Genomic DNA, 26128 nt, shown 5'->3' with positions numbered 1-26128 from the left:
TTCTTTTCTAATGCACATGCATAATAGATCATGGATTTGTTTTAACTTGGATTTCACCACCATTTTATGTTTTAATATCTGAAGTGCAGATATGTGAGTTTTGGTTTGTAGATGAGCTACTAGTTTTCACTACCATTCTACCAAACTTTATAGGATAACAGACACTACCAATATGTAATATGAATGATAATAGTGGAATTGATTTGATTAGAAGATGTAGATGGAGGCTAACCTCTTGCAACGGAAATTATAATATGAATGGATGGAGATTAACTTCTTGTAACATGGTAAATACATGAAAACACTAATATTCTTAGTGTAATATTTTTTGTATACTCTGAAATATAACAATCATCTTGTTCAATAATGATAAATTTTAAACCCTTTGATGAAGTTTACATTGTCCGTGATTAAACATGGGTTAAAGTAGATATAGTCATATGTAGTTCAATGACTGACCTGGACTTTTTTTATTGTCGTTGCATATCATACCTTTAATGAAAATTGCTTTCTCCGCAAGTGGAAATGCCACTTAGAGTCATTAGATGTCACACGTTCTGTAAAAGAATATATATATATATATATATATATATATATATATATATATATATATATATATATCACCTGAGAATGACATTTATATGTGAGAATGGAATGAGTAAATTGCACGTGAAATTAAAACAATTCATATGTCATCCACGTGACAATTCTCACACTCATTCTCATCGACTCGTCCACGCTTCCTTATGTGTTTCCTGTATTCTTCTGCGTCTCCAGTTCTTGGTTCTCCAAGCTTCTTCTGGTTTCACTACATCTCTCTCGCCCTTTAGTTTTCCCTATGTTTCCTTCCCTCTATTTTTTTTTCTTTTTTTTAAGATATTGTGTTGAAATTTAGGGACTTCATTTCTAGCTATTTTGTTTTGAGTTTCTTCTAATTTCAATTTCCAATTTTCGGATTTTGTGTTGAAATAGTTGTGCTTAAAATTAATACGAGAGAGGTGTTAAAAAAGTGTTATGCTAATGATTGTGTATCAAATACAAGTTTTGTGTTCTTTTGCATTTTAAGTTATTACATTTGTTGATATGTACTTTTCATCTATCATTCTTGCTTCCTAACATCTGTGCAGACTACTCTGAGTATGGCATATGACTTTTACTTCAAATTGCCTTGTTTTTAATTGTAACTTGTATATTGAACATTATTTTGCAGGTTTCAAAGAATTAATTTGCCTATTGAAGCTCATCAAACTGCGGTTCTGTTTGCTTATGATGCATCTTCCATTATTCTGTGAAACCTCCATTAATGTTGTTCATGATATATATTAGAAACTGATATCAGGATAAAGATATGTTAGAATTATAATGAATATGCCCCGCTCTCAATATAATTAATATAGACTATAAATACTTTACTGTGTGGAGTCAGGGCCGTCCCCGACAATTCGGAGGCCCCGTTATAATCTTGACAATTTTTCATTTAAAAATAATTGAAAAAAATCTAAAGACTTTTACCCACAGAGAAATAGGCATTTACCTATGGATAATGCATAATTGACAACAAAATTGCTGCCTTTCAGACCTTTTACGTACGGAAAAAGGACATTTAGTGACGCATTTTGGCCGTAGGTACAAGTTTTTTTTTCTTCGTTTTTTTCCAGATTTTAAGGCCCCTCTAAGTTTTAGGCCCTGTGCCAAGGGCCTTGATGCACTTGCACAGGGCCGGCCCTGTGTGGAGTTTGTGCCGATTGAATATTATTGTATGGATCATCAACATCGAAGTTGTCTGCTGCAATGCCTGCAACAAATACTTGAACCATTGGATTAATCCAACGCTAGGATTGATGATGAAAAACAGAGATTTTATTTTATTTTTTGATGCATATGAAATCCGCGAATTAAGAATTTTGGCGTGAGATACAACCCAATATTGGCTTGTCATCAGATGCTTGACATTTGACCATATACTATTTATATATAAGTTATTGTGCATTGTGGACTGTGGAAAAATCTTGTATTTGACTTATTTGGATTACACAATCTGAATTGCGCCAAACTCTTAATCCACAAGTTTTTACTCGGTCCGAACATCAATATATTGATAGATTTTAGATTCTCTTAACCGAACATAATAAAATATTTTTTTGGTTTATATAATCCACACGAGAGAGACAAGATTTTGCAACATATACACTTTTTTTTTTTTTTTTTGAGATAACAAAATAGAGCATTATACACTTTATGAACATACTATAGAAAAATAGAACATTATATAACAAAATAGAGCACCATACAGCACATAATATTATGCAAAATGTAATACGCAAGTGTTAACATATAATATATGATACGCAAGTCCCTCAAAAAAAAAAAATGTAATACGCAAGTGTTTTTTTTTTTTTTTTTGACAAGTGTAATACGCAAGTGTTAACATATGTAATATCATAAAAAAAACTTAATACACATGCGGTCAAATATACTTCAAATGAGTTAAAATTCCTTTCAAAAATGAGTTAAAATTAAGCAAAATGATAAACAATCATATTTTAACATAGATCCTGATAAAATTTTAACTCTTTTCTTGATATGATATCAATTAAGTTTTAACAAAATGTCATTTTTAGTCAAAAATTCTATACTCTAACAATTTGATCAACTCCGAGCTATCCACACGAAAAACAAAAACTTCAATTGTATTTTGATTTTGTAAAATCGAAGTGGCCATGTAGATTTGGCCATGAAGAAAACAAATTATCTCTAAAAACCAAAATTTATGGCAGAAGTATCGACAAATATGGGTGGTTTTGTTAATATAATAAAATTCTTCTAACCAAAAGCCTGTCAATGACTATGGAAGAAAGGTAAAGAAATAGTGTGGATATTGTCGAGAGTGGTTGATTTTTTTAAATGAAAGGGTAGCATTGTAAACAGTCAGAGACAAAAAGGTTCAATTTGAAGTTTAAAAAACATAAAAAAGTATCAATGTAGTAGGAACATTAACTTTAAATAATCTCAAGATGCTTTTGATCTCTTTTTAGAATCAAACAAAATACTTACGCGTTAAGAAGCATAAAAGCCTGGAATTTGATTTAAGATGAGAAATAATTGGGGGTACCAAGTAGAATTTTCAAGAAACAGGCAGGCCTGTATAAAAAAAAAAAACATACCCAGTGAAGGCCCGTAACATAAAAGAAAAGCCCATAGACCCATGTAAACAACCTTAAACCCTTTTCCTTCCTTCATCGCTGGTTCTTCGCCTCCATCTTAGGTTTTCTTTCTTCTGTTTCTCAACAAGGTATATGCTTCAACATCGTTGTCACAAACTCTGATTTCAGATTTTCTTTCTCTTGCAACACCTTTTGTTTACAATTTCTTAAACTTTTTTCTACAGTGACAAGGTTGGTTGTTTCAGTGTAACCATGTATCTTCAGTTTTACATCAACGACAACGGTGACAAGGTCTACACCACTAAGGTAAAATTCATCTCTTTCAAACCTTGGATCAAAGGATTGTAATATTTTTATTTTTATTTCATTATAATTTTCACTTGTTTCGTTTTTTAAAAAAATTGATACGTTTTTTTGGTTGTGATTATATTTTGCAGAAAGAGTCACCGCTTGGGTTAGCTACTCAATCTGCTCATCCAGGTATTTTGCTAAAATCACCATATTTTTACTGCCATTTTGTGCTTTCATCTTTGAAACAATGGATATATGAGTTTCAGTTTCGTATTGTACTCTCAAGACACTCTGATCAATAGTTGATATTTGTTGTCAAAGTATTGCATACATTTTTTAAATAATTAAATAGTAGACAATTTACAATATGTTTTATGATTCGCCAATGACACACATCCAATTTTCGAAGTAAAATGTTGAAACTGATAGGTCACCTAGAAACGTTGGATTTGGATTTGCAATTGGTTATAGGAGAGGTATAAAAGAAAGTGAGATAAAAAGTCTATGTTAAAATGGGGAGGCAATTGGATTTTGTATTTACTGCAATTGGATTTGGACACGCATCCAATTTTAAGTGAATGTTAAAATAGAAAAAACAAGAAGACAGAGAGACTTCAAACATGGAGAGGCGTGGTTTTGCAATTAGAATTGGGAGTGGCGGCACATTTGAGAACAAGAAACAAGTCTATGTGTCATGTCAAAATTTAGGACCTATTCTTTTTCATGATCCACTCTCAATTCTCAAATGTGCCGCCACTCTTAATTCTCATTGCAAAGATGCACTTAATGCCTCTCCGTGTTTAACGTATCTCTTTAGTTATCATATTTTTACATTAGCAATCACTTGTTTACATTTCTTTTCTTCTCTTCTTTCTATATACCTACCATCCCTTGTTTCCTATTGCAAATCCAAATTCCGATTGCAAATCCAAAGTTTCTATCACTACCCATCAATTTGCTTACTTTGCCTTGGAGATTGACGTGTGTTGATGGCCAATCAACGACTTATTGTAGTTTATATAATTATTATTTTTTTTAAAAAGGCATCCAATACTTATGTATCAGAGTGTACATTACTGACCAAAACTCATGTGTCCATGCTTCAAAGACCTTTTCCCCCACACAGTGATTTTGGTTACAACATTAGGCAGAATAAGTAACATTGTTCTCTCACAAATCATGTCTACCGCTAAAACAATTTAACTTAGGTTTATATCTGATGCATTTTCCGTATTGGGGCTTCTCTAGACCCTCATCTAATTCTTTTGTTGTTGATCAATAAAGAAAAATGACTTGATTTGGAATTTGGTTGCTTAGTTTATCCTCTCTCTCTTTCTTTGCTATTAAAAAATGAGACCAAGGTGTGATGCAAATGTTTTGAATTGTGAAGTAAGGGATAACTTTATATATTGATTATGAATGTTTATTTTTGCACTCTTTTGATTCTGCATTGGTGAAATCATCACCACTAATTAATACTGCCCTTTTTTGTTTTGAAAACTTTTACAAATGATTAATGACTTTTTCTTTTGTTTTCCGAAACTGCAGCCCGGTTTTCACCTGATGACAAATTTTCAGAGCAGAGAGTTAAACTGAAGAAGCGATTTGGACTGTTACCGACCCAGCATCCAGCTCCAAAGTATTGAGCTATATTCAAGCTTTAGCTATTATAGTGATTCTCCTTAGGTGCTTAGCAGTCTTTTGTGGTCAATAGCTTGTGTGAAGTAGTTGAGTCGTTTATGCTTTTATGTTTTGAACCCATTCCGTGAAAATCTTTCCCAAATGTTAGACCTAAGTGGCAAATGTTGAACTTCACTGATGAATGGATGATTTTATATTGATGTTTGCAGTTAATTAATGTTATCAATAGTTTCTTAGAATTCACTTAAATTCTATTGTTGCTCGCAATATAAGTAATGCTTTTGCAAGCTTTCAAAATCATATCAAAATTGCTATGGATACAAACAGTTGCATACGTTGAAAAGTCAGGGAGAAGGCGTAGAGCATGAACACAAAACGAGTAGGGATAAAACTCACATGTTGAAATGTGTTCTGACTTTTGTGTCATTGTTTTTACCAATTTCCGTGAATTTGTTGGCCTTAAGATTCTTTTCACGTGTTATGTGTTCAAACCTTACTATCTGGAATCTTTTGGCGGTTTTATTTACGAGGTGCAAGTATCTTTCCATCACCGGACCCCTTGGGTTGTATTCCCTGGGTGATTTCAAAGTAAAATTCAACTATAAGACTGGAAATTGTTGATAAACGGTAACCAGTATATGTGTATTCTCCAGCTTATCAATCAAAAGGCAGCATTAATTTTAAATGCAAACATTGTCACTTTTTTTAAGACTTCTATATGCTGCAGCAATCTAATTGCTTCATAATTATTAATCTCATCCACAAAGAGAAAAATAAATTAAAGACGGGTAGTTTTTCCCATTTATTTTTTAATTATAGGACTCAGTTGCTTGATGTGCTGATAGATGAATCTTCTGATTCATCTCATACAAGAGGTGTCAGAATATAAATATCACTCTTCATCCTCACCCTCATTTAGACAAAAATTCAATAAGATGAACAAAAACTTGAGGAATTTAAGAGCATAATCCGGTGATCAAGCCAGAAAGTGGCTGTCGCTACATCTGGGAAATTCTAGGATTCATAAGATGATGTGATAATAATATTTGCTTTCAAGCTCAGAACAAATTTCGGATCAGCTTATAGCTTGCTTATAAGAAGTAGCTGATAGAGCTTCTAAAAGAGCTTAGCTTATAGCTTGCTTTAAAGAGCTTATAAACCTCTGCAAATTTCAAACACAAAAACATTAGAAATTTCATTCACAACTTAAATCGATTTGAAAGACATTTCTTCTGCTTGAACATAACAGTCCCTACAATTAAATTAGACCTTGATCAGTTTGCTTTAAGGCTGACATATGAAACGAACTAGAAAAAAATGATTTGACCATTGAGGATGATATTATCTTTTCGGTTGACTTTTAGAATGTGAAAGTTTGATGCTTGTTCATCTCAACATGGTCAAGAGAAACACAATGCCAAAGTTTACTTAGTTATAATGTTACGGTTGGATTGACTAACAATTTGTTTAGTGTTTCTACGATTCAAGGTCGTCTATTGTATTGATATCCTCTCCAAAAAAGATCGTCTATTGATAAAAATAAACTACATACAAATACAAATACTATTATAATTTTCAGTACACAATGCCTAAAAAAAAAGAAACACATCACAAACTCAAAGAGCAATATATTTTCATTACATCATCTTTTACTACTTGGTCTCTGGCACCACTATCCTTCCACCACCGTCATATCCGCCAAATACTACTAGAGCTTATATAACTTATTTTTAATGGCTACGTAATGTATCTTCAAAAACTAATTCAAAATATTTATCTCATTAGAGATGGTACGCCAACATTTTTTTTATCTCATTAGAGAAGTGACGCCAACATTTTGTCAAAACGAAAAAACCGAATAAGAATGATATCCTATTATCGATATTGATTAGTACTACCTTTGAATCTTCATGTCAAAACATTTAGAATGTATTGATTTCATATCAATTTTGTAGGTGGCATTTCACATGGGAAAGGGGAATCCTTTCCCACCATGGGAAGGTTATTTTTAACCACTAAATTGAAAGGGAACACTGATATTACTATAGGCTGTCTATACTATATTTTTCTGCTCACTGTCTTCTACCTCTCGTCTACCTCTGCGTGTCTTCTAACTCATCATATTATGCACTAGAAATTGATTTTTAACAAATATTTACAAACGGGAGTTTGTTACTGTTTATGAAAAACAAACGCTGGATCTGAAAACGATATAACTGAAAAGAAAAAAAAAATAAATTATTTTTTGACTGGTTTGCGGCGGTGTTCTTCATCGTTAGATACAAGAGAGGGAGGGTCGTCTTCATCATCTTCAACATCGGATAAATGTTACAAAAAAAGTATTATAAATCTGCAGGAATTTAGCTCACACTTTCTATTTTTTCTGCAGCAAAGATACAAATTGTTGGTCATTTAATTGAGAGAGAACAAGTTCGAAATTTTAAAAAAATTTAAAATCAATCAGTGAAATAGTTAAAGGATCTATGAAATCAATCTAAGAGAGATGAAGTCCAAAAAGTCACATAAAGGCATTGCATGTTTAATTAAATACCTAAAAGAATTTGAAAAGCAAATATTATGAGTTGGTGAAATAGTTCATGGACCAGATAAATTAATCTAAGACAGAGATCAAGTCCAACAAATCTCAAACACTATATTCTTTGACTGAAAACAATGATTTTGTTCCAGATCTGACGGATTTTGCGTTCATCTCAAGGCGGTAAGCTTTCGAAATGTTTATGAGCTGAAGTAGGACACTCGTGAATGAAGCTTTGGATGAACACTAGTGAATGAAGATTTTGATTTTCATCTAATGGAAAGAAGAAAGAAGATTATGAACACTAGTGAATGAAACTTTCGATTTCCAGCTTTGGACGTAGCACATCAGCATATACTCCACCAATAGAACATCAATAGAACATCAATAACAAATTCATTAATTTGTGCCAACACGTACCTAAAAATAGAACATCAATAGTTTTTCTTAATATTGTTATAATGGGGAATGCTTAACATACACCTATATATGTTGGGAATTTTTTTTTAAAGAATTAAAAGCAGACTCCAAAAATATATTTCTACATATAGTTTATTAATTTGTGCTTTAACGAGATGTTAGCATTTAACATTTCCCTAATGTAATTGATAGAAACACAGCTGACACTAAAGAAGAAAAGTTGATATGGGTAAAAATCACAGCTTTTCTTTTAAATCAATACTAATAAAGTATAAATACTTAAAAAGTATAAACGTAGGAGGGGAAAAATCAATAATAATAAGTGCAGCAAATCATAGACATACACAATTCAATAATATAGTCAAATGTCACGCATCTCACAAGCCAAATTCTAAGGAAATTACAAGTTTTAAACATCAAATGTTAAGAATCCAAATTCTCTGTAAAAAAAACAAAGGAATAAGAATCCAAATTCTTGGAAAATTACAGCTTTTAAATATAAGGTGACATCATGTCCGGCGCAGTTTCCATGTTAACCTACAAAGGCAGTACACGGGGAAGGCGTAACCAATACTAATAAAAATACAATGGAAGATATAAATCAAGCATATATTCACTTACAAATCTAATTGACCAACCTCAAAAAAATATATAATTGATCTAAGATTGCCCAAAAAAAAAAGAAGAAGTTAAATTGATCTAGTAATCCTTTAATTCCAGTCCTAGTTTTTCTTTTCATTTTGTGTCAAGCAATCATGTATTTCCTATTGATCGTTCTTGAAATCCAACACTTTTTCATTTGAAACTTTATTAATGAATGAGGAAACAATAATGTGAATTGCTTGCAGAGAATCCATATTTTAATAGTATATGGTCAAATGTCAAGCATTTAACGACAAGCCAAATATTAGGCTGCATCTCACGCCAGAATTCTTTTTCCAAATTAATGAAAGACATGTTTGATTAAAAAATTCACACCATTATTAGGGGATAATATAACAAAAGGCTGTGCTGACCTATCCAATTCAAACTATCACGAAGAGCAAACAAATAATAGATGCAAATTCTCGATTGTGCATAGTAATTTGAGAATTAAGCCCTCACAGCAGGAGTTAGTCCTCGAACAACCAAAATATTTACCTTTAAACATGGAAAGAAATGGAATGGAGTGTGGAATGGTAGAAGAGTTTCCATTCCATTCCATTCTTTGGGTATTTTATAATGTTACAGATTAATGTTTTCTTTCCATTGTTTGGAAAATGGATAGAATAAAACAAGTTATAACTTTTCTATTCCATTTTTTACCCTTATCTAAAGAACACTATTATTAATATTAAGTAAAACATATTATTACTAAAAATTTATCTCCTTCAACAATTCAACCACCCAATAAAAGAGCTCAGAGAAATTGCAATCACCTCACCTCCATGGGAATGTCAAAGTGAGACATGCACATCTTGTATTTTGTAAAAGACATCTACCTAACTTCTTATCAATTACACTCACCTCTCATCTACTCTACAAAAAAAAAAAAATACAACTCTGTGTGTGTGTGTGTGTGTGTCAAGAATAACTCGGGAGTGCTATATTCCCTAAATATATTATAATAATAGTGTGTATGCGTTAATTTGTAACAAGGTTTCTTTCCACCGAAAAGGATTAATCAATTGGGGGGAAAGAAAAATTTATGGTATGAGATGGACTGAGTTCGATTATGTTCCATCCATTGCATTCGTTTTTGCAAATCCAAAAATCGAATCTAATTACTTATCGCTACCATCACATACCATCAATCTGAACACAGTGTTAGAAAATTAAAAACTTCTAAAAGCAATTAACCTAAAAATGGGAGAGAAGGCATAAACATACAAATACAGATGCAATGGGAGATATAAATCAAACTTACATGCACTTAGAAATATAATTGACCTAAAATTGCAAGAAAAATGAATTAATTTAAGAGAGGAGATACATAAAGATTATTTATATCAGTACTTACATGTGACATTGAGTAGTATTTCATTAGTTGAAGCTCCCATGTCTTCCCTGTTTCTGGATCCCATTCTACATGGAACTGTTCAGCGATATCTTTCAGAAGTTTGTTTCGTTCCTCAACAGGTGGTTTCGGAACTAATAACAACTCTAGTATCTGCAATTGCAACTGTATAAGATGTTTTAACCACATAAAGCAAAAGCATAAATAAAGAGCATTAAAACATTCACATAACCTTCTCCTTAACACCACAGTCTGCTTTGACCTTGGTCACATTAGCTATGAATTCTTTCCCGTATTTTCTTGAAAATTGCGACAAAAGCTTCTTCAAATCTGGAAGTTCACTATACCTTGCTCCAACATGGCATAAACTAGCTATAGCTTCCTTCAAATCGAGGGGAACTTCTCTAAACAAAATTGATACTTCAGATACAAAACGGTTGTAAAATGGCTTGCTTTATGTACTTTTGTTAAAACCATAGTGGAGTCTTGATCATAGCATTCACTTAAAACTATAACAACTTTATTACCAGAGGCAGAACAACAATAAAATTTCACTTAACATGATTTTGACTAATCTGGGGAGTTGGTAAATAATACTATGTTAAAGGAATATCTGTATGCATGAAAATGGAGAATATTTTACATAAAGTAAACGAGGGAGAAAAGGTCTCAATATATTGTTATAATTATACTATATCCCAATAAAGTTGTTTATTTTGAAGGCTGTGTTATATTAAATGAAATTCACTTCCCCGCTTATGCCCACATATTTCCTAGGGCATCTTCTCAACACAGAACATTACCCTGATGCCAACTTAAAAGAGTAAGACTTCCTCTTATTCTTTGTCATTACCTCTTTCAATTCATTGTCTCTTTTGTCCCAACTGTCAATGTATCTCAATCTTCTCTAAAACTCTTAATGTTCACTCTGTGCAAACGGAATCTAAACTTCTAGAGACCTATGAAAACTGAGATACATTGGCAGTTGAGACAAAATACAATGAGTTAAAAAGGAGACAATAACAATAAAGATGATGAAACTTTATCTACAAGTTAGGAAGAGAGTGGTGTTTTGTTGAAGTTTCAAGGAAACCCAAGAAATATGTGGGCACAAATGGGCTAGCAGGGTGGTGGTTTTGGTACATAAACATTAGAGGCAGTCTCTGACATTTTTACAAATAAGTTAGGTCGGATCAAATTGGGTCTTGACTCTTGTAAAATACCTTGGGGATTCAACGAAAAGATGTCGAGCAACTGCTTCACAAAAGCATATGATATGTTGCAGAAGCATAATCATATTATTCTCGTCGAAAATATTTAATACCTGCATGCATATAGAAAAAGAAGATATGAAGAAGCATGTCACATTCAGTTCAATGAAAAGATGCAACAATAGAGTGAGTGAGTAGATAGATATACCATACCATAGTATGAGCAACATGCTCCAGCGGAGTCAAGAGTCGCTTAGAAATGTTTTCTCGACAGGCATAGATATTATTTTTCTTTGTTTCAATTAGTGATTGAGCATCATCAATTATCTTTTCAAGTAAAGCCTTGCTGAAATGAATAATCAATCACATTGATTAGAAGAAGTTAGAAAAAAATATCAACAATGGTCATAGAGGGAGGGAGGGAGGGAGTATATGTGAAAATGATTACCAAGTGGAAACCTTGTATCGCTTGTTGTAAGGCCAGGGGATCATGTTCAAAAGCACCGACATGTGTGGTGGTTTCTATCTGCATATAATATCATTGGAAAAGGAACAGTGACGATGAAGATTCAAACCCGATTATTATCAAACAGGGCAATTTCAAATAAAACAAGTTAACTAGAACCATACCTATTCTCCCAAAGATTTTTCCTCGACTCCTCTTCAGAAAGAACCGTCGCCGCTGACAACGATACAATTTAGGGTAAAATCAAAACAAAGAGAGCCAAGAGTAACGGGTCGGGTCATACATAGAACCGAACCATGAATGTTAAAAGACATTCTCTTTTTAACACTCTGTAACTTTTTTTTTTTTTTTTTATTTGATGAAATTAATGTATGTTATACTCCCTTCTTCCCGCCTTTAATAAAAGAGTGCTTACATATAAGGACGGAGGGAATATCATTTTAAGTGAAACTCATTTCTAAAATATGAAAACCCTTTGATTTAAATTAATAAAAAAGTAAAGGTGTGAGAGACCGATGAAAAAAGAGTTAACACTACTTAAATGAAACCAAGTTACAATCGAACTGAACACTTAATTATTATAGCCGACCTCGATTGAACCTGATCCGACCTTAAAATAAACCAACCATGACTACACCAATTTAATCTGTTTACATTTTGTTTGAAACATAATTTGTTTACATGTTACTCCCTCCGTCTCACAATAATTGTCTCTTTAGCATTTTTTATTTTTCTCAAAATAATTGTCACTTTACAATACTAATGCAGCATTTATTATGTTTTCCACTATTATATCCTTATTTATTGAATTTCATTCAACTTAACTACTCCACTAACTACATTTAATAAGGGTATTCCAGTAAATGCCACTAATTTTACCATTGAAATCAACACAACTAATCATTTTTATGAGAGAAGTTATTAATAACATTTGGATTTATCCTTAAAGTGCTGTTTTTTTATTCCTCTATCATACGATTTAGAGTGTCCATAATGGAGAAATTTATTTTTATGAGTGTCTAAATGGATTTCACGTATACACATCACACATTTTTAATCTCTTAACAGTAGTATCTAATAACACTTAATACCTCCAACCAACACCGCACACAAATTTTTTAAACAAATTTTTTTAATTATATATCAATAACTCTATATCATTATATTTTATTTTTTTAATATTAAAAATATGGGGGACACGCAAGTAAAATAGATGCTTATTTGAGACCCCAAACTCATTAGTTACTGATTTTTTTTTTTCCTTTCTACACTACAAGGTGATGACTAATAGAGAGGTAATGAATTAAATCAACAAGAAATCTGAATATTCAAGTAGAACTTAATATCATTCTCATGATTGATTGTTAGGAAACTTTCGTCGCATATGAGACATCTCTACTATTAAATAGAAGTCGGTGAGATATTGTCGACGTCTTCGTTAATCATACTATGTAGTTTTAAGATTAGCATTTTCAAGATTAGCATTTTCTCAATGTCAAAACAAAACAGCTGCACTCGGCTTACATAAAACTCTGGGACTCAAGTTTAAACTTAATGTGACTACTAATAAACATAAGTAACAGGAAACCTAAATCAAACTAAGAACATCATCGCCAAATCAAGCTCCAACAATTTCAGTAGGTTCCTCTGTCACCATTTCATCAGCAGGCCTCTCTACCTTCGTGCCAACATCCTCCGAGTAATATCCATGAAGCTCCATCAATTTTCCAAGATCAAACTTGGGAGCTTTAAGGATCTTCACTTTTCGGATGAACACATTCTGCAACTAGACGTAGCTTTCTCGATCTCTTTCCCAATCATCTCTGGAATGAATATGCGGACCAATTCCTTCAAATCACAGGATGATGCTTGGTTGATCATGATCTCAACCATCTTCCTACGGATCTGTCTAATCTGACTAGATTGTGCATAACAAGTCCTCTTCATCTGGTTAGCTCTCCTCTTGGTAAATCCAATGCAAAACATCCTCAATGTGTAATTATCAGTAGTCTTCACATCCGCATGAGCTTCAATAAGTGATTGCCACTTATGCACCAATGACCTCAGTTTGTCAGTTGTGAAATTCGTCCCCCAGAAATTTGTCAAAAGATTTTTCCCTTGTGCATCTTCAGCTCTCAACCTAATCTTCCTGAATGCATGTTCTTCATCTCCTTGAAGATCAGCCAATGAAATCTCAAACACTCTATGCTCGAGTCCTTCTGAATCAATCTTAGTACCCTGAGAGGGTCTTGCCGACATTCTTCACCTGGAAAACTGAAGGAGCCTTAATATCATACCAATCCTTCTTGGCAAATGGATCAGCAGCTTTCTTCTTGCCACCTTTCTTCCCGTTAGAGATCCGCTTGTTCTTACCAACGGCCATGGTTTCACTGTTTGCAGATATAAGAGTGAGAGTGCTAGTGACGGCTCAGAGTATAGCAACAATGGCCATCCGACTTCAACAATTTATGTACCGATAATTTACACATACATATTTCACGAATGAATTAACGACAGAAAGTTAAAATTGATCACACTTATATCATAGTGAAATACTACACTGATTCATATGGTGAACCTTTGTGTCTTTCGTCACTTGGGCGATTTAAGAACATCAAGCTGATTTTTTGTTTTGTTTCTGACTCTTGGATGTTGGAGAGGACAACTAAGCCAGCGGTTATGTCGGTGACATTTATCTGGCGCATCAAAGAACTTATCAAGATTGTGACATTCACAGAACGTATCAATTCCTTTAACTCCTACCCTTTGAGGTGTATAATTCTTGCCTTTTAGCCTGTAAAGACACTCAAACAGACGCAATACAAGTATATATGTATTCAAAATAGACACTACACTAGTGCGCAGGGGTTCTAGAACTTTTATATTCGGTTGATATCCTAGTAGTTGAATTTAATTTGTCAAATTTTTCCAAATATTTTTAAGTACTTTCAATGTTTGACAACATTAGCAAGCAGATGTTCAGGTTGATATTCCAGCAGAATTTCTGATTGCTAGACCTGGCTCATGGAAACATAAATTATGTTTCCTTATACCATCAGGGTTGGAGGATAAAGTGCAAGTGGGAAATGCAGTACTGGGCTTGGCAGAGGATACAAAAATGCCACCAAAACCAACTCTTACACTACTAGATCAGTTTCAACAGAAACAAATCAAAGCCTTGAGCTACACAGATTAGAATTTTTGGCCCTACAATACTCTAAGCAAATGCTACATAGTATGCTGCAAAGGAATCAATTAATTAATTGCATATTCAAGTGGAAATTACTGTTGAAATACTCCTTCTGCTCTTTGATTTAATCACCCTCAAAAGTGGAAAAAGCACGACTTGACTAGGTTCTGGATATATATATTCTCCAAAGAAAGCTCATAAAACATTGTCCAAAGGCACAAGAATCAAAGTCCTCTTTTCTCCCTTGAACTAAGCATCATTTTCAGTTGCAACTAAGAGATATCAAAACGAAGAAAATTATAAAAGAAAACATGCGAGGGTTTTATGAGCCTATGATGAAGTCTTACTAGTTAGTGGCCAGTATATTATTCACATCATATAATACTTGATGGTTCCTTCGTGCATGTAGAAATTAAACACCCTAGCAATTTGATGGCAATTAAGATTGAATCTTAAGTCTTCTAAATATTCCATGAAGAAGCTTACAAATAGTTTTCACACATAAATAAATGTATACATCATTCTAATCAGAAAATTCCATTAGCATAGTTTCTTTCCAGTTTAAGAAAATATCAAAAAGGTTTAAATTTGTCTAAACTAGCTGTTAATTAACTATAAGCATAAAAAATTATATGTATTATTTTTAACACTATAACCTTGTTTTTTAATAACCTCGCTCACTGATAAATTAAGGATCATGGGATCTCCCACTACTCTGCGCCTATCTAGACTTAGTCAAAGCATGATGTATATTGGGCTCTTTTTCGGATAAAGGCACGTGACTAATGACCCTTTGCTAAGGTATGCCGCCAATGTGCTTAAGTTGCTCATGCGGTGAGCACGTGCGTGACTCTCTTATCACGATTCACCTTATAGAGGAAGACTTGTTTGAACACAAATACAAATAAAAAAGGTTTGGACACACTCACACAAGTAGAGAAAAATAAATGAAAAAATCTAGTCATATCATTCATTTATTTTTTCTTTAATTTTGTTCAATTATGTGTGTGCGCCTGATACAAATAAAAAAGGTTTGGACACACTCACACAAGTAGAGAAAAATAAATGAAAAAATCTAGTCATATCATTCATTTATTTTTTCTTTAATTTTGTTCAATTATGTGTGTGCGCCTGTGAAGCCCAGATACGAGATATGATACGGATATGATACTGCACCGATACGCCGATACGGAAAAATTTCAAAAATCAAGATACGATACGGCTGAGATACGTTAATAAAAAAAATTATATAGTTAAATGTACAATATAATTATAACCATTTTTTTAATATGCAAATATATTAACAAACACAAGAAACCAGACTCGTAGCACATTAACATAAATATAAATAATATTGACGATTAAGAGTGTGGTCATTAATCAATTACATACGCAATATATACAAAAAAGAGCACCATCAGTGCTATACATCAATGCTACACTATATCCAAAAGGAACATTGTTAGTGCTATACTATATCGATCCAAAAAAGAAGCACTATATCCAAAAAAGAACACATCATTGCTAAGAGTTAACACTAACATGTAACTAACTTTTACATCTCCTCTCCTCCATTCCCATCATCAAGATACAAATCAGCTTCCAAATCCGGTTCATCCAAAGACAACTCTGCTAACTTAATTCCAACATCATCAAACGGTTCATGCGCATCTCTACTAATGTCCCACATTCTTGATTGTCCTTTCTTATATCCATCTTCTTTCCTTGACAAGAAAATGGCCGAGCAGTTCAACGGTGGCCAAAGTGGACGGCGACCACTTTGGAAGAAAAAGTTGAAACCCTAATTTTTTAGAAAGGGGAAGATGCAATTGTTTGTGTGGTGTGGGTCGTACTGACACCAAAGAAAGATAAATGAAATGTATATATATTATAGTAATATAATGTTTTTATTCTTATTTTAAAAAAAACAGAAATCAAAATAATATAAAAAAACACAAGTATCCGTGCGTATCGGGATGTATCGGGAAGTATCGGATAATTATTTTTTAAAAAAATAAAATTTAATATTTGGATACTCTCCGGATACGTATCGGGAAGTATCGGGCAGGTATCGGTGCAGGATACGCAGGAGATACGGTACGTCATCCATTTTGAAGTATCGGGGCTTCACACGCCTAAATACTTTTTTCTTGTGTTTGTGACTAAGAAAGAATTTCTCATTATTTATAACGGTAAGAAAAAAAATGTAAATATTGAATTATTATTGTTCTCCTGTTCAATTAAAGTAATTTAATTTTTGTACTAACTTTTTTTTAAAAAACAAATAGGAATTGGTCGGAAATTTGAATGACTCTTTGACATGGAATTTAGTTCTTTGAAGAATTGTTTTGCATTGTATAATCAATACTACAAAACAGTCATCGTAAACTTAACTCAGTTGGTAAGAACAATGAATAATATATGCAAGATTCGGGGTTTAAACCCCGACCACCACAAAAAAAAAAAAGCAATACTACAAACGAGTAAGGAAGCCTTTATGCATAATTTAATTTACATAGATTTCAAAGAATCATATGCATAACAATGTAATATTTTCTAAGCCCATAAATATCGTGTTCATAAGGATTATTTTTGCTATTCGAAAAGACTTAGTGATACAACTTATTATCTGCATACCTTTTATTCATGTGTATTATATATATAACGTAAAAAATCTTTATAAGTGTAAATTGTTTTGATATAATATACCGTATAATGTAAATACCTTGCATATTTTATGCATTGTTCATACCAACTAATCTAAGCTCACGGGGACAAATATTACATTGTTTCATGTATACCGTAAATTAATGATTATTTCCTCTAAAAAAAAGTTAATGATTATTTATTAATTTATTAACGGAAATATGAGCACTAAGATGCTCGTCCATCCTCTTTTTTACTTCGCTTAATCATATTAAAAAATATACAAATATAGACTTATATTATGATTAAATATAATTCATGTAATATTGTTTTGTTTTTTTTTTTTGAATGAGATTTAACTATATTTTTAATTAATAATTTAAATTCCTACTGTTGTGATGTTTTTTTAAGAATTCTGCTCTTCCCCCAGCAGAAAACACTCGCACCCTACAGTCATGCCCAAAATGCCCCTGCGCTAGTTAACTAGCGCAAGTGTAAACTAATGCGCAATTTAAGTTACGTGTGGCGTAAGTTAAGTGGCACACGGTGGCTATTTTTTTAATTTATTTACTATTTTCAAATTATGTTATTTACTTTATTTGTAAAATATTTTATTTACTTTATTCTAAATTATTTATTTATTTGCTATATTCTAATTTAGTTATGCACTTAAAATAAATTCGATTTTATTCTAATTCAATATTTATTCTAATTTATTTATTCATTGAATACAAAATTAGAAAATGAATTCAATTTTATTTATTCAATATTTATTTTCTACCCTCTTCGGTATATAGCAATAGCTCTTGGGGAAAATAGTGATCAGTCTTGTTGGGAAAACGACATCAAGATCCCTTGAGGTACATTTAAATTTGGTTCCTTTTATACCCCCATGATGATTCTTTTTACCCACGGTAAAAAGATTTTGGGAGTAAAAGAAAGCAAACCTAATTTTACCTCAAGGGATGCTGTCTTTTTCTCCAACTCGACTGACCACTATTCACCCCAAAAGCCACTGCTATATACCTAAAGGGATATAAAGAGCCTAAAACTAAAGAAGCAAAAAAGAAGAGAAAGAGGGGGAGAGAGTGGGAGGAGATAATGTGAGGAAAATATGAAGTTTGTGAGGGTATTTATAGGTGGTCTAAGACTTTAAGGTAACATAGCACTTAATGAGGTCAAAAAACGTGAAAAAACTTTAAAAAAAAAAACGTGTAAAAACCATTACAATGCATTGACCACCGTCCAAAAAACGTGTGTTCTTGAGTTCTAACAACCGGCCAACTTGTGCGAGTTAACTCGCGCAGAGCTTATAAGGTGCGTGAGTTAAGTCACGCAGCGTGACTTAACTCACGCAGGGGTATATTTGGAAATCATGCTGGGCGCGAGTGGTTTGTGCTGGGGGAAGAGCAAAATTCTTTTTTTAATCATTCCTACTATGTTGTTCCTAGTTTAAAGAGATTTACCATTTTTTAATTAATAATTTAAAAAATAAAGTAAAGTAAATATAATTGTTTAAATGAAGGATAAAATTTAAAATAAAAAGTATCCCAAAATCATGTCTGTCATTTATATATAAGTATAAAATAGATAAATATAATTTTTTAATATATTTATTTACATATTGCTATTGTTATTTTGATTAAAATAATAAAAATATTGATTAATATAAATTTGAATCTTTTTTATAAATTTTGTTGAAAAGATTTTAGAGTGCGGGGTAGTGCTCCGATCCAAAGTAGAAAAAACATTAGAGTTTAAAAAATATTCATAAAAAGTAATCAATAATTTTTTTAAAGATAACCAAACAATTTTTTAAGGACCACAAGCACGAAAGAAAAAGTTCCCTTTTTCATCAGAAAGAAAAAACGAAAGTTAATAATTTTGTAGGATAAAAAAATGAACTTTATTAGATTTGTAGGAATGGAAAATATATTTAATCTAAAATATTTTGTCACAAAATATGAGAAGATTCATTATAGAAAAAAATATATATATGAGAAGATTCATTCTCAATTTATAAAACGAATACATATGTCTTTCTAAATTGATTCAGAATTGTAACCAAAAAAATTGACTCAAAGTTAAATATAATCATAATTAATAATCATATTTTTTGTGAAGAGATTCTTTGTAAATTTATAAATATACTTTTGCAAATTACATACATATGTAGTACTCTATATATAATAATTACGAAAAGAGAGGAGAAAATAGAGCATATACCCTACCTGTTTAGCGAAGAGAAGAGAAACAGGTAAGAGCCGTCAATCTTAATTTTTTTCTTTTCTCCTTTTAAGATTTGCACCTTTTTTTTTAGAGGAAGTAATCTCATCTTTGTCTAATGATTTTGAAACATTCTGCTACGTGGGTTTTCGTTAGGGTTTATTAGCTTCGTTTAAGGATGTAAGATTCACATAATTTTTTTTTTCTTCTTTATCAATATTGTTGTTTATTAACATCCTTTCCCGTGATGTAGATAGAAACGATCACACAATGTTTTTCAACTTGATCTCCTGTTGCTACAACAAGCCAATAACCTGGTAAGGACTTCATATATATATATATTCGACATTTTATTGTTACATGTATATTTTTATGGATTTCTAATGTTTGTGCAATTTTTCATTGTCTTTTGTATTTTAAGCGTGACTTTGCCGAAAGAGAAGACATTAAAGACTTTGTTGTATGACATAGTTGGAGATGGAGAAGCACTAATTCATTTAAAGCAGAATCGTATGGATTTTATGCAAACGGAAATTGGACAGTTACTATCACGTGGACGGGAAAACAGTGCTCGTTTAAAGGTATAGCTATTATGAGCGAGCTGCGTGTCACAATCACAAATTAAAAATATTGGAGCAGACCCATATGAAATAAAATAATATACAATTAATATAATTTACTTTTATTCTTTTAATTTTTTTTTTTTTTAAGTTAGATGTATGCATATCCTCAAATATTTGGACTTGTGGATCCAAGTAAAGAATTACCCAGTCTATTAAGAATTTTGACACAGTGACATTGTTCTTCATGTATATGGTTATTTATGCAGGTTGTGGAGTTAATTGATCAGAAAAATTTGTCTCGGGTCCTAGAGATTATTATACCATTTTGTCAACTAATTGCTCGTCGTCTTCCTTCAATTGAATCACAAAGGTACTCTTCTATATATATTAATTAAACGTAATTATGGTTGACTATCCTATTATTACATTAGATTTGTATGATACATTTGATTCACACTTTCAATCAATCACCCTTAACATAATAACATGTAATAATAATATTAATATCAACAGCAGAGGGAGTAACAATGATATTATTAGGAAGGAAAGAACTAAGTGGTAGCTGGTAATGTGGGTTGTAATCCAGGCTTATGAATTTCACTCTTAGACAGCTTAGATCCAATCTGCACAAGAACTATTCAGAGGGTTAGAGACTGATATGAAGACTATTGAAATTGATGTTATTTCTAGAACATCCTGGCAAAAATAAATGTTAATGTACTCCATCCAATTTCAATTATAAGTAAAAATTCATTTTTTAGATTTTATTTAATAATTAATGTATTAGGTCTCTGATATAGTGCAAATACATTAGTTATTGAATGAATCTAAAAGAATGAAATTTTGCTTATAATTGAGACAGAAGAGAATATTTATAAAACTTTGTCTAAAGTAGTAAATATGTCTATATTGTTCTAACAATGCTCTCGTTAAGTCGTAGTTCGATATAGTAATGAAGTAAATTCAAAATCCTAGACGATTCTATTCTAGAAAAAGTCAAATAAATGCAACCGTGTTCAAACCTTCAATTCTACTTTTAGATGTCTTAGAAATGTTTTTCAAGCATAGAAATAATTTTAACTCTATAAAATTATGTTTAATATTTTTTTAAGAAATCAATTTTAGGTACTAAAAGCAATTTCAGTTTATCTCTAAAATTGTTTAACACGAAATTTTAACTTTAATATTTTAAAAAAAAAATGATTTTGATGGATAGTAAATAAACAAAAATAATTTCAATTTATCTCTAAAATTGTTTAACACGAAATCTATATATTATTTTAAATTGAAACAAATGCACCCTAAATCTAAGTTTGATAATGTGTTTCAAAGAGCGAATGCCATGTCAATCATATGAAATGATGCTCCAGAATCTTCATGCCAGTTCTACTCAAAGGAAGACTCTAAACCGGCAACCATTGCTTGAGGTTGTTGTAACTTTCAATAGGGTTGTGTTGTTGCATATACAATCATGAAGACTGGTTATTCTAATAACTTGATTAACGTACTCTTATAATTGGAACTTGTTGAGGCATGAGGGCTTGATAATTGTGATTAAATGTGGAATGCTTTGCTAAATTTCTTATATGCTAGAGAGAGAGAGAGAGAGAGAGTTAGTTTTCATGAAGTTGTTTAGCAAATTGGTTAGGAGAGAGTATCTCTCTTGTATGAATCTCCAACAAAGTTAATAAAGTACTGTTTCTCCGTACAAATTTATCGGTTCTATCACACTTCCTTTTTATGATTATGGTTGTTGACTCACCGTACGGTTGTTGATTTTCTTCTAATGTGTTCTTATGATAGACTCAGTCAGGAAAGAGTAATGATATTTTGACATTCATTTGATGATAACTTTGTTGACAATCTTATTTTTCTCACTTTTTATTGATCAAAAACAATGGAGAGAGAAAAAGGAAGAGAGAGGATAACAATATCATGTGAGTATGAGAGAGAAAGTTGTCCAAAAGTTGTCAAAAAATATTGTCAAAATATCATTTATCGTAAGGAAATATGTATGCATATGCTTTGCAATATTGAATTATAAATATCTTTGCATCAAATGCTTGTACTACTTGGAACATTTTTACATTATTATTTGCCACATGAGAAGTCAAAATTGCGACTAATGAATATTTTAATGTTGTTTTTGTAATAATATTTTAATGTTGCGACGGTATTTACAAAATGGGAAAATATAGATAGACACCCTTTTTCCATACCACTCTTGTACACATCCTATGTAGGAGAGTATTTTGGTAATGTGTAAGAAAGGATATGTAATTACTTTGGACCCACATTGCCACATGTTGCATTTATGTCTGGAGGTTTAAGGGTTGTATGCCACTCATGTGTGTCTATGTATAAGCACTCTTGCAAAATGAAAATCTTTATTCTAGAGTTTTGTATCTAAAGTCTCAATGATGTTCAGAGAAGTTCCCCCAGACATGAAGGAAGCCATAGCAACTTTATGTTTTGTTGGATCAAAGTATAATGAACTTCCGGCTCTATTGAAGGTTCGGTCGCAATTTATTAGCAAATATGGAGAAGAATATATAGTCAACCTCACCAAGAGCAAGCTAGATTGTTGTGTTAATAAGAAGGTTTTGTGAACGTTTTCTATGCTCGTCATGCTTTTCTTTTTTGTGGATAAAAGCATCTCATATGGTTTCAATTGCAGGTAATAAAATTGTTGTTACTTCCGAATCCAACGGAAAATGAGAGAAATAAACTCCTAAGAAAAATTGCTAAAAGAAGCAAGATCAAAGACTGGTATCCAGGGTACAAATGTTCGTATCGGAATGACTTGTATTATGAGTACGGATGCCATTATTTTAATTTTGCTGATAAAGGCATGTCGTCGACTTCTACTTCTCCAGAATCAGTGTCACATGTAAGTTTTACTAATTGGAATGTTGGACCGCCTGTGCAAATGCCTGTGCAAATGTCTTTATTAAGTTTAATCACTAGTTTATTTTAATTTTAAAGAAATATCTCATAAAATATGTTTACTATTCTTTGGTGAACAAGTGGTTTTGGTTTTGTGAAAGCAATTACGAAATGAAGAAAGAGAGAATGCAAGAGAAGATTGAATTTGAGAAAAGTCTATATTGATTATTTACAAGAGTGAGATATATATACAAGTGGATATTCAGTTACTTGTTGAACAAGTAACTGCTATAGTCTCACCAAAGTAAGGCCTAAAAACATGTAAAGTTAGTTGCATGACATAACTAATTAATCCAAAGTAATTGTTATATACACCTAAGTTTGAATTACTAATCTCAACATGCTTTCTTAATTCAAACTTTCAAAAGCTACCACACCTAGTTCTTTTCTCCGTTTTAGAAAGTGAACTATTTTTTATTAACTTGGTGAATATATATTAGTTGTTTGATCATTTCTAGGATCATATTTGTTGGTATATGACTCAAAATTGAGTCTTTGTGAAAAAACAGAATCGTGACACGATTTGGTAGGCGTGTCACGATTTCGCAATGCCGTGAGCAAGTTTTGCAGGGTGTCGAATCGTGACACGATTTTGGGAAAACGCGACACGATTTTTGGCTTGTTGGGCACGTTTAGCTTGACAAAAAGCTGAGGACCCTGCTCTACATATTCAGCTTCATAAATCAACTATTGATTGTTTCTTAATTGTCATTGTTATCACTAGTGATCAAACTTAAATGGAATGTTCTAAGAATTTATTCCATGATTACCTTTTCTGACAGAGTTTCACCACATAACTTTATCTAGTTGGTGATGGTTATGATTGTTGAGAAGTAATCTTAAATCTTTTCATATTTCTTCATCTGCATCAACTCATATTGTCTTCTCAATGCATGCAGTCATATCTTCTTTACTTTGTCATCACCACTTAAGTATTTCATAAGTGTGTCTCAAGCTTTCTTTGAGCTTTCTACATCAGCTATCTTTTCAAACACCTTATTGTCCATACATTGATGAATATAGAAGATGGTTTTGCAGTCTTTCTTCTTGGCTTCCCTATGCGCAATTCTTTGAACTTCAGTAGGATTTGTAGGAAGACTTTCAACTACATTGTTGACAACTTCAAACACTTCTTGAAACCCAAAAATCACCTTCATTTGCTTCATCAATCTGTCCCAGTTGTTTCCATCAAACACATAAATGTGCTGAGATATTACCATTCACATTCATATTCATGGTTAATTATCTATTTTCTTCTTGAATCGTTCAAGCAAGCTATGATACCGATTTGTTGGTGAACAAATGGTTTTGGGTTTGTAAAAGCAGTTAAGATCGGAAGAAAGAGAGAATGTGAGAGAAGAAAATAGAATGTGAGAAAAGTCTATATTGATTATTCACAAGTGTAAAAAAAAAAAAAGTAATTGTTACAGTCTCAACAAACTAAACCTAAAAACATGAAAAGTTAGTTGAGTAAGGCATAACTAACTAACGCAAACTAATTGCTATACACACCTAAGTTTGAATAAATCTCAACACTTTAGTAGATTAAGTGAACTTATTTTTCTTACAATTTTTGGTGATTTATATTTGTAAGGGCATGCATGTTTGATGTATATCTTTAATTACTTTTTTTGGTTATGCCTTTCTTTGTATATTGCCTTTGTAGGACATCTTGGAGATTGTGCCGGCTGGGTGGAATAAAGTTTGATGTTTGACGCACTTCTTTTGCTTCATATGCAGTTTTTTATGGTTCATTACACTATTTTTTGTCCTCAATACTTTTTTTTAGAAGTTCTAAATTTTCTAAGAATTTGGATTATTAAAATTAGGTGTTGAAATCCATTTAACAGTATGTTGGTGTCTTTAGAATTACATCCCGCTGCCGGGGCTTTAATTATGAAATTACTTATTTTTGCATTTGATTTTGGAATTCTTCAATTTGGGGATCTAGCTAAGATCATGGACATGTGTGGTTTAAATGTGGCATATTGATTGAGTTATATGATGAATAGACACACATCGTAGAAAAAACAAAATTACAATAACTTAAAATATAGGGAAACATCGATACTCATCCAAGGTTGGTCGTGGTTTAGGTCATGGGTATGTTAAGGATTTTGCACGGCTGCTACATTATAGATTACAGTCGTCCTATTGTGATTAATCACAACATTGCATAAATCTTACTTCTTTCGGTGCTTTTTATAAGAGTTAAATGAGTCAATCAAACTTGATGTATCTAGGATGCATAACATTGGTGTCTAGGGTTTGACTAGCGGTAGATACTCGTTAAATACAAGTGTGTCTAAGGTTTGACTTCCATCGCCTCCATTTTTAACGTTTTAAAAAAAAAATCATAAAAAGTGGGTTAAAGGTGACTCAAACCTGAGCCATTGAGGTGAGACAAACCTGCCTAAGCCATTCTGGATCCCTTATTTTTTATTTTATTTTATTTTTACCACCATCAAATATTTCCCTTTCTATGACTACGTAGTATATTTGATTTTCACAAAATTCATAGTTATAAAAACTTCATTTCAACCGTAGCAATTGCCACAAGTATAAACCATGCCTTTTTTTTTTTTATATATAAAGAAGTAGAAACCATGCTAAATTCAAGAATATACATCATTGAATTATCGGTTATCTCATCTACATTAGAAAGTGTTTCGCTAGAATGATTATCCAATACACAATTTTCAAGTTGATTGTCCAGCTCAATAAACTCGATAGAAGAAATTTGTTATGCGTAAAATCAAGTCAAATTAATCAACTTCCCATTTTAAATAAATTACTACCATTGCACCTTCAGATGTTATTTTTTAAAAACAA

General features: G+C 32.0%; 2 protein-coding genes, 1 long non-coding RNA gene, 1 other non-coding gene and 1 pseudogene across 4 annotated transcripts; 2 read left to right on the top strand and 3 right to left on the bottom strand.

Moving 5' to 3' along the window:
- Positions 1–3168: 3168 nt before the first annotated feature.
- On the top strand, positions 3169–5309 carry LOC146910231 (H/ACA ribonucleoprotein complex subunit 3-like protein). The gene is made up of 4 exons (XM_085722761.1): positions 3169–3292; positions 3389–3470; positions 3602–3644; positions 5004–5309. The coding sequence occupies exons 2-4, from the start codon at positions 3417–3419 to the stop codon at positions 5099–5101; spliced, it is 195 nt and encodes a 64-aa protein (XP_085578887.1). The 5' UTR covers positions 3169–3292; positions 3389–3416; the 3' UTR covers positions 5102–5309.
- A 606-nt stretch (positions 5310–5915) lies between these two features.
- Positions 5916–6006, bottom strand: LOC146910230 (small nucleolar RNA snoR1). Its single transcript, XR_015020998.1, has one exon. It is a non-coding gene; the product is annotated as a small nucleolar RNA snoR1 (small nucleolar RNA).
- Positions 6007–8347: 2341 nt separating this feature from the next.
- Positions 8348–12066, bottom strand: LOC146910229 (uncharacterized). The gene is made up of 7 exons (XM_085722760.1): positions 11890–12066; positions 11708–11785; positions 11473–11605; positions 11272–11372; positions 10281–10452; positions 10052–10201; positions 8348–8589 (listed from the first exon to the last, which is right to left on the bottom strand). Exons 2-7 carry the CDS (start codon positions 11767–11769, stop codon positions 8545–8547), a joined length of 663 nt encoding a protein of 220 aa, XP_085578886.1. The 5' UTR covers positions 11770–11785; positions 11890–12066; the 3' UTR covers positions 8348–8544.
- A 1143-nt stretch (positions 12067–13209) lies between these two features.
- On the bottom strand, positions 13210–14321 carry LOC146910228 (small ribosomal subunit protein eS1 pseudogene; annotated as a pseudogene).
- An 8714-nt stretch (positions 14322–23035) lies between these two features.
- Positions 23036–25218, top strand: LOC146910227 (uncharacterized). The gene is made up of 2 exons (XR_015020445.1): positions 23036–23240; positions 24963–25218. It is a non-coding gene; the product is annotated as an uncharacterized LOC146910227 (long non-coding RNA).
- Positions 25219–26128: the final 910 nt, after the last annotated feature.

This window comes from Medicago sativa, chromosome 7 (assembly GCF_051527215.1).
Source record: "Medicago sativa cultivar Bolivia chromosome 7, Bolivia_mono, whole genome shotgun sequence".
NCBI classification, from domain to species: Eukaryota; Viridiplantae; Streptophyta; class Magnoliopsida; order Fabales; family Fabaceae; genus Medicago; species Medicago sativa.
This window is presented reverse-complemented; position numbering and strand designations above follow the sequence as displayed.